The 17,556-nt window shown below is 37.5% G+C and overlaps 1 protein-coding gene across 1 annotated transcript; it reads right to left on the bottom strand.

Annotated features, from left to right (window-relative positions):
• Positions 1-403: 403 nt before the first annotated feature.
• Positions 404-17,225, bottom strand: LOC120226232 (RNA exonuclease 1 homolog). The gene is made up of 9 exons (XM_039224422.1): positions 17,217-17,225; positions 15,868-16,017; positions 14,224-14,337; positions 11,563-11,636; positions 11,274-11,381; positions 9,892-10,007; positions 4,427-4,565; positions 2,332-2,452; positions 404-765 (listed from the first exon to the last, which is right to left on the bottom strand). Exons 2-9 carry the CDS (start codon positions 15,890-15,892, stop codon positions 683-685), a joined length of 780 nt encoding a protein of 259 aa, XP_039080353.1. The 5' UTR covers positions 15,893-16,017; positions 17,217-17,225; the 3' UTR covers positions 404-682.
• Positions 17,226-17,556: the final 331 nt, after the last annotated feature.

Below are 17,556 nucleotides of genomic sequence, written 5' to 3'. Positions count from 1 at the left end.
AAGGAAGAGCTAACTCCTTAAGGAATTAAAAACAATCCCAGTATTAGGAACACAGGTTAGGATGTGGTGTCTTTGGAAGATCCACAGGACACTGCCTTAGAAACATAAACAGTTATGAATTAAAATCAGACATCACACCAGTTAGAATAAGAACACATTACGCAATAGCCAAATAATCTTTGTTAACAGACACTGAAAAGTTTACATTTACTTCATAAGGAAAACCTGTTGTACTTACATAGAAGAGACCTTAAAAAAAAAACAAAAAAAAAACTCTGTGTAGTACATGAAGATGGTTTTAGGTATTTAGAGAGAAAAAGAAATGTACGCAATCTGAGACATGACCTCTATGGAAGTCACAGACTCACTGCTTCAACTTAAAACCACTTTCCATTGTTACACACCATCAATGAAGAGGAGCCAAACATTCAAACATAAAGAACTTTAATTCCTCCCCATTAACCATTCTCCCCACAGTAGTCATAACTTGAGAAATAAACTTGGAAATTTAGCCTTTAAAATGTAATAAATAAACCTCAACAGCACTTTTATTTCTCCTCTTGGAAGAAAAAGGTCAAGAAAACTCATGCCGTCGTAGACCAAATTGTAGTGCCAGAAGCAGAGGCCAGAGGGGTCACTGACACAACAAGGCAGGGACTGAAGATCTTCTCAGGCGAAGTGATTACTTCTTTCCTTTCAGGTCATCTCTAACCTTCCAGAGGACCAGTTCCATGCAGGCAACTGCACTGTCAATTGAATTGTGACCTCCCAATAGCACAGAATATAAAACAATGTGTTAGCCACTGTATACATGATATTACCCACAGCTATTCTCAAAACAAAGACTTGAGTTAATGTTTATAAAAAATTAACACTGGTCACTTAGCAAAATAGGATTTTGTTTGCTTTGTAAATTCTGTACCTAAGTCTAGATTACCAAACATTTCCCTTTTCCTATGGAGCCTGTCCTCACATGGTCACTACCTTGCTGTGCCTAGGTAGCACATTGTTACCTTCTCTATGTACCTCTTTTCCAGAGAGAGAGAACAACAAAGTGGCAGGTATTACTAAAAGAGATCTGGTAAGAAGCCAAAGACAGAGTATATGAGGCAAAGTATAACTGTCTACACAAAGAATGACCTTAGATACAAGATTACATGATTTAATTTACCCAGAATATAAAGCCTATAGTGCTGATGAGAATCATAAATGTATGAGATTAAATGAGAAAAATCATATCAGCACTTCGAAACTGTTGGCTGTGTTTTCATTTGTGTTATTCTGAAAAAACAAAACATGGTATCTGTATGTTTATATGAGCTATTTTTTGTTATGTGTAATATTTTCATGTCTAAGGCTCAAGATGGATTGCAATAGAACATGTTTTATAATAGAATTTTGTAGGAGCTCTTTGAGATGTGTTTTTAACAAAGCAGATAAAGTACAGACCCACTTGGAGATAGTGTCTAACAAAGAATGAAAGAATAACGACCATAGGGGTACGATCTGTATTTTGCACAATTCATGACAGTATCAGAAGTGCTTCCTATATCTTAGCTATCTTTAGAAACATAGCATGGTAACAAATTTTAACATGCTCAGAATTAATTTTCTTAGACTTCTGTATTGTACAAAAGAGGAGCCGATATGGGCATGAATGTATTGAGTAACCGGCCTCCATTTCAAGTCATACACTGCTCAACTGTGCATATGGCGATGCCACTAACAAGGTAGGTGGCAGCTACACTTGTACTTGATTAACTTGTTTAATATTGGGTGTATTTTATCAGCAAAACCAGAAAATGTTCTTGTTCCGTGAGCAAGATACACTAATTCAGTGTAATTCAGATGCACATATAATGCATCTCTTGAACTTGAACTATACTTCTAACAACACACCATTTACTCTGGGTGAGATAACCTGAACCCAATGAATTTTATAATCTCATTTAATGAAAAGCCCATATGAAAAGAGGTACATAGCAAAATTTAGGATAGAATTAGACCTCCACACCAAAAGAAGTTTTAGACATGAATTCAAAGGCCAGGAAACTTGCCCAACAATTTCTGGCCATTATTCTCTGTGTAATTGCTATTTTGATGCCTGTGGAAGATCCAGGACTATACCAGGCAGTGGGCACTGGCATGTGGGACTTTTTACATGCTTTCACATAAACAGGTGCACGTCTCTCTACTCTAGGAGAGAATCCATGAAGAGCCTATCTTAAGCATTTCAGAGAGCCCAACTTTTACCATCAATCACATGATTTGTTTACTCAAGTCAGACTTAGGGTCCTGATAATAATCATTAACCAACAGGCTCTTTCTTACCATCATCCTGAATGATTCTCTGCAGATAGTCAGCCACTAGACTCTTAAGGGATCTTTTGTGAGGCAAGCCTAGCCGATGAGGAAACATAACTGTCGTGTCCACAACTGAAGAATGAATTAACTGTCAAATGGAAGAGAAAATTCTATCAGAAGTTCTTCCCAAAGAATAACCATATAGATAGCAGCAACAATAATGGTAGCAGCCGAGTTATGCTACAAAAGCAAATAACATGAAGCAGTTATGATGTAACAGTGACTAAGCACTCTACATGGGATATCCATTAAAACTTGCAGAGTAACCTAATGAGGTAGATCTTCTATTGTCCCCCCCCCCTTTTTTTTTACAGTCAAGAAAACTGCAGCTGTGAAAGATTAAGAGAGGAGTTAGTAATATGGAACCCAGAAATCAAATCCAAGACTTTGGGATCCACTTTCCTACTGTGAGAGTACCACCAGGGGGCAGCATGAGAACAGAGAGGTTCCATCAAAGACGGGGTAGACACAAAACCATGCTCCTCCACTGTGGGACTTAGCTGAGGCGGGCACACCTCAACTAAGCACATGTCCTACCACAGATTAGTGATTTGCTTGTCTGTGTTCAGGGAGGGGCCAGGGACAAGGACTTGGTCCTGTCTAGCTCCAAATTTCCTGTGTTTATACCTGTAAGATGATGAATAGATTTTTCAAGAGTTTGATAAAGGAGAAAATACAATAGATAAGGAGCAGTCATCTAACAGCCTAGAAAGTTAGGTGCCAGTTTGGGTTCATTAGGAGAGCTATATTTTTGAAAGGTGCATGGAAGAAGATTAGTCTCAAGACCAATTTAAGGGGTGCCTGGGTGGCTCAGTCAGTTAAGTATCCGACTTCAGCTCAGATCGTGATCTCATGAATGGTGAGGTTCAAGCCCCACATTGGGCTCTGTGCTGACAGCTCAGAGCCTGGAGCCTGTTTTGGATTCTGTGTCTCCCTCTCTCTCTGTCCCTCCCCAACTTGTGCTCTGTCTCTGTCTCTCTCAAAAAAAACCACAAAAGAGCAATTTAAAGATTCATTGAAAACTGAGGAATTGGAAATTTAACGTTTAGCACCTAGTAAGTCATTATCTAGAAGCACTTTAAATTCTCCTTTAATGTGTCAACTCCCAAGGAGACACCAGTTCCTGGATGCAGAGTATCAAGTAAATAAAAGAAGGTGGTGGAGGAAATAGAGATAAGCAGGAAAATCCAGGGGTTATCTGGACAGAAGAAACAGACTGAACACAATGAGGAAACGCGGTGGCTGGAAATTGTCTGGTCTGGGAGTCAGGTGCAATAGAATGGCTCCTGAGCAGTTTGAGGGGTGAGGCCTCGGAGGTGATGGAAGGACATTCCTGGGAAGAGCTTTCTTATAGAAAACTTAGTCCCCACCTCTCTTTCCACACAGTTTGGCAGGGTCTGGGTGGAAGCGCATTCCAGTCTTACCTGTCAATTGCAGAGACAAAAATGCTATTTGAAACAAATATCTATTCTTTGAATACCAGCTTACATAGAAAAAGGCTGACATTCACCTATGAAATGTAAATGGCCTTAATTGTCTTCTTCCACTAAAAAAGAACTAACCCTTTTTTTGCATGAAGGTAGGTCCTAGCGTGGCTGAAACGAATCATCAGCAAAGGTCTCCCAAGGTTTAGAGCTGTGCTGTGCACTGTGGTAAGCTACCAGCCACATGCCACAAAAAGTGAACATGACATTTGATCTTGAGCCTAGCTATAAACATATCTGACTTAATACGAAAAAGTATCTCTAAGGATGTGAATAAAATAACCTGTTATATAAACTCAGTCTTCCCCACTTGAGTATTAAAGACAGTGATTAAAGAGGATGTCAAACAATGATTTTGGTTTTATCATAATCAATGGACTTTCTGATCTGGATGAACCAAATGACTTTAGCTGTCTTACACTGTAGCTTCTGGTTTATAATAGTTGGACAATATTATCAACATGGACAGCAATTCTTTTCATCTTAATGGGGAAAACCAACGATCAGTAAGAATAATGATAAGGACTACCATCTCAGCACATACGGTTTTGTAAAAGCACAGATCTGTATTTCTTTACCTTAAGAGCATAAAGACTGTGTTCAAAGCTGTGTCCAATTAGGACAGTGTCAGCACTGAACAGGTTCAACAGGACGGCTTGGACATCACGGATGGAAGTTTTGATGTTCTTGAGGTCCTTTTCGACCACACCAGAAAACCTGCCCCAGTAAGAGACATAATTCATTTAAGAAGGTAACTTAGGGGATTTCATCAGTTACAGTTAAAATACATTACTGACCCAATGTGACAAATACTCACTGAACAAAACAAAGATCTGACTTATGACCATCAGATGCCCCTTTACTAGGTTATATTTGTAACCTAGTAAAATTTATAATATGGATTAATTTATGTAAGGCTGGGAAAGCAGAAGAAATTCCAAATTCACAGGGTTCCTTTGAACTCTCCTCTTTGTAGAAGGTGTTTTATCCATTACAATTTAGTTAAGTAGCCTATCTCCCATTAAAGTAAGCCTAAAACAGCCACTCTGGAAAACAGTATGGAGGTTCCTCAAAAAAATTAAAAGTAGAAATACCATATGATCCAATAAATTCCACTAATGGTTAGTTACCCACAGAAACAACCAAAAACACTAATTTAAGAAGATATATACACCCCTATGTTTATTATAGCATTATCTACAATAGCCAAGACATGGAAGCAATATAGGTATCCAATGATAGATGGATAAAGAAGATGTGGTACCCTCACCAGGAATACTATGAAGCATTAAAGAATGGGATCCTGCTATATGTGACAACATTGATGGACTTAGAGGATGTTATGCTAAATAAAATAAGTCAGACTGAGATTTCACTCATATGTGGCATCTAAAAAACAATCAAAACCCAGGATCAGACCAAACTGATGGTTGCCAGAGGAAAGGGGGACAGGAGGATGAGCAAAATGGTCAGAGGGGAATGGGAGAAACAGACTTGTACTTATGGAATGAATAAATCATGGAGATGAAAAGTACAGCAAAGGGAATAGAGTCAGTGATATTGTAATAGCATTGTATGGTGATGGTAGCTACGCTTGTGAGCACAGTATAACATACAGACATGTTGAATCACAGTGTTTTACACCTGAAGCTAATGTAACATTGCATGTCAGATATGCTCAAAGAATAAAAATATAAAGCCTATAGATGAAATATGGGTAGCATGGGAGAGAAAATGGAGCCCTAGGCAAACTCTAGATAACCTAGGTTTGAATTAGGCTATGATTCTGCCATTTGCTTACTCTATAGATTCTCAGAAAATTACTTAATTTTCTTGTCTCAGTCTTATCTGTAGAGTCATTTACCAATCTTAATGGCTTATAAGGATCCAATGAAATACATGCAGAAAAACTATTCTAGTGCCTTTCATGAAGCACATTCTAGATACCTGACCAGAAATATGGCTACTGCTATGCTGTACTGCAATTTAGGAGAAAAACGAGTGATAAAAATACTGGGAAGACATTTTCGACTTAAATTTCATATGGATATTATTGTCTCCCATCAAAAACAAAACATACCTGGCTCCACTTTTATTTAACATAGAATTGGCCATTTTAGCTAGAGCAATGAGGCAGGAAAAAGTAGTAAAGGGCATCCAAATTGGAAAGGAATAAGTTATAAACTGTCACTATTTGCAGATGACATATTTTCTATATAGAAAATCTAGACTCCACAAAAAAATTGCCAGAATAAATGAGTTCAGTAAATTTGCAGGCTACAAAAATCTGTTGCATTTTTATACACTAACAATAAAATTTCATAAAGAAAATCCCATTTATAAGCATCAGAAAGAATAAAATATCTAGGAATAAATTTAGTCCAGGAGGTAAAAGACCTGTACACTGAAAACTAAGACACTGATGAAAGAAACTGAATAGAACAACAGTAAATGGAAAGGTATTCCATGCTCATGGATTGGAAGAATATTGTTAGTATTTCCATATTACCCAAAGCAGTTGACAGATTCAGTGCAATCCCTATCAAAATTCCAATGACATTTTTCACAGAAATAGAACTGTAAAATTTTTATGGAACCACAAAAGGTCCAGAATAGATAAAGCAATCTTGAAAAAGAGCAACAAAGTTGGAGGCAATACACTTCCTGATTTCAAAGAGTATTACAAAGCTATAGTAATCAAAATGGTTTAGTACTGATATAAAGACAAATGCAGAGATCAATGGAACAGAATAGAGCCCAGAAATAAACCCATGTATATATAGTCAATAAATATATAACAAAAAAGGAATGAATAGCTAATGGAGAAAACGTAGTTTCTTCAATCAATGGTGCTGGGAAAACTGGACAGACACATGCAAAAGAATGAAAGTGGAGTATTCTCTTATATTCTACTCAAAAATTAACTCAAAAAAATTATCAACTAAGTCCAGCAACCACAAAACTAGAAAGAGAACAGGCAAAAAGCTCCATGACATTGGTTTTAGAATTTTTTTTGGATCTGATTTTGAAACCAATGGCAACAATAGCAAAAATAAACAAATGGGACTACATGAAACTAAAAAGCTTCTGTACAGTAATAGATACCATCAACAAAATAACATACTGAATGGGTTAAGGTACTGCAAATCATTTATCCAATAATGGATTAATAACCAACCAAGAAATAGAATTCATACAACTGACAAAAAAATCCCAAACAATCTAATTAAAAATGGGCAGAGGATCTAAATAGACATTTTTGCAAAGATATACAGATGGCCAATAGGACCTTGAAAAGATGTTCAATATCACTAATCATCAGGGAAATACAAATGAAAACCACCAGGAGATGTTGCCTCAGACTTATCAAAGATATAAATAACAAGTGTTGGCGAGGATGTAGAGAAAAGGGAACATTCATTCACTGTTGGTGGGAATATAAAGTGTGTGGCCACTATGAAAAATATGGAGCATCCTCAAAAAATTAAGAACAGAACTACCATATTATCCACTCATTACACTTCTAAGTATTTATCTGAAGAATATGAAAAGACATATGTACTCCAATGTTTACTGGAGCATTATTTTCAATACACAAGATATGGAAACAACCTAAGTATTCATTGATAGATTAACCGATAAGAAGATGTGGTGTGTGTATATATATACACACACACACACACACACACACATATACATATACATACAATGGAATACCACTTTGTTCTAAAAATGAATGAAATTGGGCCATCTGAGTGGCTCAGTCAGTTAAGCATCGAACTTCAGCTCAGGTCATGATTTTGTGGTGGGTTCGAGCCCCTTGTGGGGCTCTGTGCTGACAGCTCAGAGCCTGGAGCCTGCTTCAGATTCTATGTCTCCCTGTCTCTCTGCCTCTCCCTCACTCATGCTCTGTCTCTCTGTCTCTCTCAAGGATAAATGTTAAAATATTTTTTTTTAAAAAGAAGTGAAATCTTGCCATATGTGACAACATGGATGAACCTTGACGGTATTAGGCTAAGTGATATAAGTCAGAGAAAGACAAACACCATATGATTTCACTTATAAATGGACTCTAAAAGGCTTAACAAATGAACAAACAAAACTCAGAGATCAGAGCTGGTTTTCAGAGGGGAAGGTGGTAGGAAGTAGAAAAAATGGGTTGCAGAGATCAAGAGGTACACATTTCCACTAATAAAAAAAAAATCAAGGGGATGTAATATACAGCATGGGACTATAGACATTAATACTCTATTGTAAATTTGAAAGTTGCTACTAACAAAGTAAATCTTAAAAGTTCTGACAAGGTTTTTAAACTCTGGGTGGTGACAGATGGTAACTAGTTTTATTGTGGTAAACATTTCACATGTATAGAAATGACAAATCATGATGTTGTACACCTCAAACTGATAACATATGCGATTTATACTTGAATAGCTAAAAAAAGAAAAAAAAAGATACCTGGCTCCATCATCGAGCTTAAGGAATGTGATACATAATTAATCAAATATTTTGATTAAGAGGAAATTATCAAGGAGTACTTGGGTTTATTTTAAATCAGTTTTTTAAAAAATGCAAGGCATTGAATGCATTTGAAGTTGTTTTAAGAGTTCATAATTATTTAAAATGCCAATGCTTCAGTTATCATTGTATCACTATGAATATCAATAATTATCCAAGTATTTCCTGACCTGTTCCAAAAAGCAGTTAGGAAAGATTTCATAAAGCCATGGAAGAATAAGCACTGATAAAAGTTCAATAACTTTATTTTACCCTTTTATTTGCCAATATACCCCCAATAAAGCTGAAAAAAAAATCCAGTAAAATAGGGCTATTAGGATACGGCCAAAATAAGTAGGAAAAAAAATTCAGGGAGGTCAGGAGAAAGAGTAGTATACAGAATGTATTTTCTGATAATAACTTTTCCTGAGTTTTTATGCATACAACCGTTTTTTAATCAGCTGTGAGGGAGTTTATGTTAAAAAGTGTTTATTACAATTCTCTATAAATATTCTCAAAATTCATCATCAAAACAACTTTAATTTACATGACCACTTTGCTTTACTGTGTTCCAAAATGATAGACATATACACATTATATATGTACTTTATATACAATATATGAGTTTTTTTTACTATATACACTATTACAATTATGTATGCTATATATATTGTATATTATAGTATATATATACCATGTGATATATGTATGTGTATATACAAGTCATTTGTTTATATAGCTAAACAAATCATATATACATACACATATATAAATAAGTAATTTTAAGTAGTACTAGAGAATTTGTTAAGGAAAACTGAATAAATACAATCACACCAATAATGAACAGTTCTTATTCTAAAGTGAATTCAGATCAGTGCCTTCTATTTTATATTTAAATTTGCAAATATGTCATTTTATATGGCTTATAAGCCTTAGGAAAATCCAAATTTAATTGATTAATCATATAACTGTGGTTTCATAAGAGGTTTATAAAAATTAAAGGTACATCTATATACCATTTCAAGTTGGCACTGAGTTTGGGTCAGAAATAGGTCATACTTTAATAATAATGAGTATTAGGATAGAATCTGCACTGAACTATTAGTTTGTAAGCCATATCAAAGCCATGTATATTCAAGGACATGTTTACAAGATTGCAGACATTTTTATCTAATGACAATTTTTACCTAATGGAAGCAGATAACACGGTATTTTCAAAAGGAACTGATTAATGATTTAACAAATAAATAAAATCTATTAGCTATTTTTGCCTCTCTCACCTCCTACCTACAACTCCAACATGTCAACACCACGAGGGCTGAAACTCTGTTTCTTATTTAGGGTTGTAACCTGGGGTCTAACAGTGTCTGCATACTTTTAGCAAGGTACTTAATAGAATATGAATGTTTTTCAACAAATGAATTAAAGGATAATGGTGTAACTGATGCTGTAACACTGATTGAATACAAGTACAAGTAAAATGCACATAAAATACATGTTGAATGTTCTATGGTCTCAAAAACCAGCCCTTTTATATGACACATACCTAGTGTTATAGTCAATGACTTCTTCATCTGGTTTCACAAATGTAGCGTAGACCACCTGAAGGCTGGGATCAACCACTGTCACTTGAGTAAGTTCCAAACCTTTGGCTGTGTAGCACTATAAAGTGGGAAATATTAAACTTATAGGTCATATTGAGTAAACATGTTTTAACATCTAAGATATCTTTAAGGAGTATTTCTAACTAGAACATACAGTTTAATCATATTATTCAGATTTGCTAACAAAAGCTAGTCAGTGGGTCTGACAGTCTTGTAAATGATGTTCCAAGCTTTAAGTTTTTCCCTTAGTGTTAGTAATATTTTATTTCAGAAAATAATTTCATTTTCTGGGCTTAGTCTTTACAGTTGTTTTCATTAGAGATCAGTGATATCCAGGAGAGCCTTCTGTGATAATGAAAATGTTCTATTGCTATGCTAATACTACAGCCACTAGCCACAGGTGGCTACTGAGTATCTGAAATATGGCTCATGTGACTGGAAATATGATTGTCATTATATTGGCTAATGAAGTTATAAATCTTGAATGAAAAAAGAAAGTCTTTACCATAAATACCAATGCGGCATTGAAGAGCACAACATGGTAACATTTGACTTCGAAGCCTGAAGCAGCCTGAATTGTTTCCAGTTGAAGACCTAAGCTTGAAACTGAACAATGTCCTTCTACATTTATTGTAATTAAACTCTACAAATCTGCTTTCCAAATATACTACAGGGACTAAAAATTTTATATCTTGGTAGAGACAACTGTCCACATGATATTTGACACATCCCACATACATTCCCTTAGTGTGTCTGATTCTCACAGTTACTGTGGAGTGATTATTAGCCCCACACTTGACGGAGTAAAACATCCATTTCACTCGCTCAGGAGTGACAGCGTGGAAGCGGTGGAGCTTCCCAGGTCATACAATTCAGTTCTGTTTGTTCCCTACTTTTTCATATTGATTCTCAGATGAAGAAAAATCCCTATAAATATTTTGCTGCCTCTATAAACAATAGTTTTTGAAAATTCATTCAAGTTTTTATGCTGATTCTGGGGAGAACAGTACTATTTATAGCATTTTCTACCTGTATAATTTCAGTAATTTGAAGAGAAGCTGCACTACTGGTGATATATAAAGAAAAATTAATAAATGAACAGAGACCCAACAATCAGTTGCTGGCCTCATCTCTTACTAAATACAGAAATTCCTCCAAGTCACCTCTTTTCCATTTCAGTTGCCTCTGAAGATGGGTGAATTACAGTGCAGAACTAGGAGGAATCAAGAGAAAGCCTAGCAAAGTGCTGTTACACCCACAATATAAAGTGCCCCACAAGGATTTGGTTGTAATTACTGTATTAAAAGAGAAAACACAGACATACCACCTCACAATTCACAGCAAATACACCATGATTACCGTCGGGGGGTGGGGACTTGACAAAAGTCTTCACAAAGCCCTCTAGGTTTTCTTTTTGGTCATGAACGTGAAGCTGAAATAAACATTGCCAAATAAATTACCGTGTATTTCTGCAAGTGCAGTTACGCTCATAAAAATTTCCCCAACTAAAAATTAGTTAATTAACTCTCCTGAATTCTTTCAAATGCCTGTTGATCTCTGGAGGCAGCAGCTCTGGTTCTGACACAAGCAGCGGTCCGGGTGAGAAGCCCTACCTTGGCGACCTGACACCCTGTGGAGCCAAGGACACCTTCACAACAGCGGTACCGTGTTTCTAAGCCGCCGAGGACTGCAAACCAATCAAAAAATAAAAATCAAAACAGGTGAACTTTATAAGGCGGAGTGGCTTCCAGGCCTGTAAGGACACTGCAGTGCAAGTGACTTGATGTTATTCCTTCCCATAGTCGTATTTATTTTTGGATGTTCATACTCAACAGGAAAGACTGACTCCTGGAACACAGGTCTTGTGGAGTACACTTTGAAGGTGAATTACAATTACCAATGTCCTGGATACCTTCCACGCCCTTCCTTCCTCTTTCCCTTATTTTCCTTGGTCCCTCAGCTCTCTTCTGGCATCACCTCCTTATTCTGCTTTGACTTAACCTCAAGTATGTTTTCAGCATCCTCCCCCTTCCCGGACCTTTTCTTTCTGCTGGAGCCCTCTGGCTGAGAGGCTCAAAGTACACATTCCCCCCTCCTATGTGTGAGTTGTTGATCTGACCCAAGAAATGTCACCCAGTTATATAGACTGAGACCACAACACAGAGGTGGTCTCCTGTCTCTACCAAATCCTGATGCCTTCTTCTTATCTTTGCCCAAGTACTATGTACATTTTCACAGTTAGAATCCCAAGCCTTCATACCTCTTACCCCAATCCCATAATCTAGCTCATCTGTTCTCACATCCAACTCAGCCCTTCTTCACTCTGGCCCAAGCTAACATTCTCCCAACTGCTCTCTATTATATCCTTCTGTCTACAGTGGTTTCTGCATCAGTTTTCCTATAGAATGGGTTAGATGGATCTCCTTAAGGCACATATTCATTATATCATTTTCCTCAAGTCATTCCCTTGTTTATTACTGATCAAATGCAAATTTCTCAGGCTGACTCTGAAGGCTCATGCTTAATCAGCCTTACATTACTCATCCAATCTTGACATCCCACAGCTTTATCTTACCTTCTCCTGTGATGAGGAAGGGAGGCAGAGAACCAGTATTAACAGAGCATCTATTATAAGCTAGGACTTTGATGTATCAGCTCACTGAATTGCCACATAAAGCTCATTCCATGAAGGTGGAAACAAAAGCTCAGAGAGCTTAAGTGATTTTGCCCAAGGTCTCAGAGAAAATAGATGGCAAAACAGCCCCGAATCTCAGGTCCACTGGCTCCAATATCCTTGTTCTGTTCATTATGCTTTAAGGTCTGCTTAGCCCCATTGGTCTTACACTTACTCACACTTACTCCTCTTCCCTCTTTGTTCTTCTCCTTCTGGAATTCATAGTGCCTCCACCTTCTGTAACTAAGCCTTCCATGCTCTAAACCCTCAGGCCAAACTTGCCTGGTTTATTACTTATCCATGTATTTATCCAGTCATTCAATCATGCCCATTGTTCTTTTCTATTTTCTCCCTGCTTTATCTTCTTCATACTACTTACTACAATATCATTCACATTCATGTCCATCTCTACATAAATAGTTCATCAGTCCACCATCTCTCCAAATGTTTATTGACCGTCTATATGTATGAGGTATTATGCCAAGTGCTGGGGAGACCATCGGGAGGAAAAAAAAAAAAAAAAGAATGAGTGGTGGTCCTTCCAAAAGCTCACAGTCCTTTGGAGACGGCAGATAAACTACTAGGTCATTACAAAATGCACTTCAGTGCTATGAAAGGAAGAGGCAGGATAGAAGAGGGAAGACCTGTTTCATATGGTGGGGTTGGGAAAGGACCTTGTGGCGATACTATTTAAGCAGAGACACAAAGGAGAAAAAGGAAACAGCCATGGCAAAAGCAGAGAGAATAATGCGTAAGAGGGTTCTGGACAGAGGGTCGGTGTGGTGTGAAAGTATCAATGGACAGGGGAGAAAATAGGGGGCAGAGACCGAGTCAGGCAGGGTCAGCAAGGTAACCAAAGACTTTTAATCAAAGCAGGGCAGAGACAGGACCAGATATGTGATGTAAAAAATTACTCTGGGGTTTTGGGGATGAAAAATAGATTGGAGGGAGGTAGAGAGACAAAAGAACACAGTAGAAGCAGTGAGACTGGGCAGGAGGACACTGCAGAAATTGGGGACGGAGATGGGGGTGGTTTGGACCTGGACAGTGGCAGTAGAGGTAGAGAAGGGACAGGCTCAGACTACATTACTGATGGGCAACACATAACACATACACACTGCTAAGACGAAAAGGTGCTAAGACTAATGACAGTACCCAGGTTTTTGGTTTGAGTAGGAAAACTCCCCAGCTGAGTGGACTGCAGCGAATTTACAGTGTTGCAGGAAAGATGGCGGCTGGGGAAAGGAATCAAGAGTGTATCTTCATTCAGGGCAGGGGTGGGGGTGGCAAGGAATGGAAGCTATTAGCAAAGAAATTATTCTAATACTGGCAGGTGCAAAGCAGGTGATGTCAGGAGGTAGATGACTGTCATGAGGTCTTCATGCACCACTATCACAGCCCAGGACTCCCTGCGCCAGTGGGCCGCAAGGGTAGCAAGTGGTGGTCAGAGTAGGTGCTTGTAATTCAAACTTCAGGTTCAGTACAGTTTCTCTTGACTGGACTGTTTTTGCCAAATACAGTGAACTAAATACTTTATTGCACTTTTCTCTGAACAGCTCTGCACTGGCTTGTCAAATAAATGAAACAACTAAATACTTGCCTTTATGAGTCAGCACTCGGCCAAAGTGGTAGTAACATTCTTCTACCCTACTGTGTTTGCCTGCGGGAGTCACACCATATGTTTTCCCACAACGACAACAGACCTTCTTGGAAGCTAAAGCAAAATATGAAGTGAAATTATTCATGAATACATGGGGAGAAAAGAAAAATGGACTGAAATGCAGGGAATTAACTGCCTTCACATTCTTGATCATGCTTGGAGATTTCATACCCAGGGTTGACCATGAGGTAACAGGAAGCCTACCAGGATTACCCAAAGGAACACTTGCAGGTGACCTGCTCCTGGCACCAGGACTGCCTGTCTTCTAACAGGCATTCTGTCTGCCTCCAGGGTCAGCCTTATGGCAGATAATTTTGGCTTTAGCTACATAACCTCACTGTAGCCAACTTAATTATCTACTTTTAGTACATAGTAACTCCTGGAACAGGACATGTCTTCATTATAGTACATATATATATGTACTTTACATATATAGTGACCTGTGTGCTTATTAAGTCATTGAGAGTAGATCTGGGCTTTTCACTAGACCCATTTGTGAATATTGGTTTTTATTAACAATCCTCAGACTAGTTCTGATGGTGATGGCAACTCTTATCTGAGTGTCTGTTATGAGGTTCTGAGGCAGGCACTGTACCGAGCACGCCACATGCATTCCTGTAACTAATTCTCACAGCAACCTGATGGGGTAGCTGTATGATCCAGATTTGGGAAAACCAAGGCTAGAGGGAAAACCAGAAACCAAATGCAGATGTGCCTTTCTCCTTGAGAGTCTCTGTTCTTAACTGGGTTAAGGGGTGAGGGAGGGAGAGGGAAAAAGTAATTAAATGGCAAAGACAATCATGAAAAAAATATTGAAGATACAAAAGATAAATATTTTCTAATCACTGGAAAAAATATTTTTTAAATGTTTGAGAGAGTGAGTGAGAGAGAGAGCACAAGCAGGGGAGGAGCAGAGAGAGCGGGAGAGTGAATCCCAAGCAGGCTCTGCAGTGTCAATGCAGAGCCCGATATAGGGCTTGATCTCACGAATCATCAAACTATCATCTGAGCTGAAACCAAGAGTCAGATGCCTAGCTGGGAGCCACCCAGGCACCCAGAAAAAATATTTCTGTAATTGCATTTCAGACTCCAATGGACCTAAGATTTGACAGTTGTGATGTTAGGTATTCTAAATTTCTTTCTTGGGGGTGGGGGCAGGAAGGAACTTTAACTATGCCTAGCATTTAGAGAAAATGTAAAATAATAACACTAATTGTAAATCTTTTTATAACATTGTCTAATGAAAGCATAGGAAGTATTCAAAACCTGACACTGCGTATGTATATGAATTAGCTGGTAGGAGTAGGGGCTCCAGAATCAGACTCCTTGGGTCCAAATCCTGGCTCTACCACTTATTTTCAGACTGACCTTTGACCAGTCACTTCACCTCTAAGAGCTTCAATTTTCTCTTTTGTGTGAATAGAGGTAATGCTAGTACTTACCTGAAATGATTATTAAGACTTAATAAATTATGTAAAGAAAATAAACTTCTAAGGGAATGGAAATGAAGTGGGAAGGGGAATAATCTTCTCAGGGTTCCAGCCTCAGCATGTAGCAAGATCATTTTCAGTCCCATACACTTACTGTCAGTTGTAAGAGTTTTGGTCATGCCCGGGTTTAAAAGAATACTGCCTGGTTTGTCAGGGCTGGGTTGGGGATAGTTATTTTCGTGTAACTGTTCTTCTTTTAGAAGGTAGTCTTGCAGATGTCTGTAGAGAACGATTCCTGTGAGTGCTAAGAAAAAAAAGATGTGCAGTTCAATAAAATTTAAATAGCATGTTTTAAAGCAGTGGTAAGGTTAGAGTCTACTAAACCTTTCAAATATGAAAAGCTCAAATGCTGATTAACATTAAGTAAGGGAGTAGCCTAAAAGAATCAAATTCTTCGTAAGCTTTGACCAATATATCTATATATAGATATAGATATAAAGACATTGCTCCCTTTATCATCGGAAGTCCTATAGTTTGGATAAGAGAAGAGGAAGAATCAAATCAGTAATAGCCAGTTCATATTAAGCATGCCAGAAAGTATCCTCAAGACTTTGATTTAAACTTTACATTAATTAACTCAGAAGGACAAACCTATTGACTTTGTTTTTATAGACAAAGTGAGGCTCAGAGAAATGAGGACACATGACCAAGGTTACACAGCACAGTTGATAAACAGACTCAGGTCTTATGGTTCCAAATCATGCTTATTGATTCTTAATAAACACTGAGCTAAGAGGAGCACAAAAGCTTACAAGCAGGAAACATGGTAACGCTCACAAGGGCAAAATGCTCAAGTTCAAGGATCTCTTTCCAACATCACTAACCCTAATCCTCTCACACTAATGGATTCCCAAAATTTCTCCTAATGTATTAAAATTCTGGCATAATGTGCTACACCCTTTTGTACAAGAAGACTTCTTCTGTATGAGAAGAAATATATTAGAAAATTCTAGAAGCACATACTTTGTTTCACACAAGTACTGAGAGGACAAGACAGGTACTACCATCTAGTTTTATTCAAAATATAATGAAAATCAGTAACACTTTTTCTCTAGCTTTTTGCTCCAGGGAGTTAGAAATGCAGACTTTGAGGCTGTTCCTCAACCTTCTGAATCAGAATCTGCCTTTTAACAAGATTCCCAGGTTATTTCATGCTTGTTAAGTTTGAGAAGCACTACTCTCACTGACTAGATAGGTGTTAAGTATCCCCTCCACCCCCTTCAAAAAAAAAAGAAAAGAAAAAAGAGATTGAGAATTCAAATACTGCCTAAGTAGAGCCTGGTTTTTCATCTATTTATACTAATTTTTAAAAAGGCTATAAAATATGTACAGTCTGTAGATGATCCTTCATAAACACAATAGTTTAATAACTGCACTACATCATATTTACTTCTCCACTAAGGTGACTAGGACAGGGGTCTATTATCATTAGACCAAGCTTACCACTTTTCTTTTCATTCTTTTTCAATCCGGTTGTTTTATTGTTGTTACTACTTCCGGATACACCTAAAACACACAAGAAATTTTCTCCTGATATTATGAATTATCTTTGTCTGTTTTATATAAAAAAAGTATAGAACATGACAGAGGTCTATAACATAGCGAAGTCTTTATTTTTACTTTAAAATAGGCACCCAACATAGGAGACTAAATTATTTTTTAAGTAATTCTAAGTGGGAAAAAGTAATTTACTGAACTACTAAGTAGATCAGGACTTTGTATTTTCCAAAGGTAATTTATTCTGTGCATTGGCTAGAATATGTCTAAATGTGAGTCAGTGAGC

The sequence above is a fragment of the Hyaena hyaena genome, unplaced genomic scaffold (genome assembly GCF_003009895.1).
Source record: "Hyaena hyaena isolate Hyena2069 unplaced genomic scaffold, ASM300989v1 scaffold_1632, whole genome shotgun sequence".
In the NCBI taxonomy this organism is placed as follows: domain Eukaryota; kingdom Metazoa; phylum Chordata; class Mammalia; order Carnivora; family Hyaenidae; genus Hyaena; species Hyaena hyaena.
This window is presented reverse-complemented; position numbering and strand designations above follow the sequence as displayed.

Excerpts from the sequence above, each read along its gene's own strand:
- LOC120226232 (XM_039224422.1), bottom strand. The coding sequence starts at position 15,892 with ATGACCAAAACTCTTACAACTGACA. Across the intron at positions 2,453-4,426 it reads ACAGTCTTTATGCTCTTAAG|TTAATTCATTCTTCAGTTGT; the intron begins GTAAAGAAATAC and ends TCCATTTGACAG. Across the intron at positions 766-2,331 it reads GAGAATCATTCAGGATGATG|GTCACAATTCAATTGACAGT; the intron begins GTAAGAAAGAGC and ends TGCTATTGGGAG.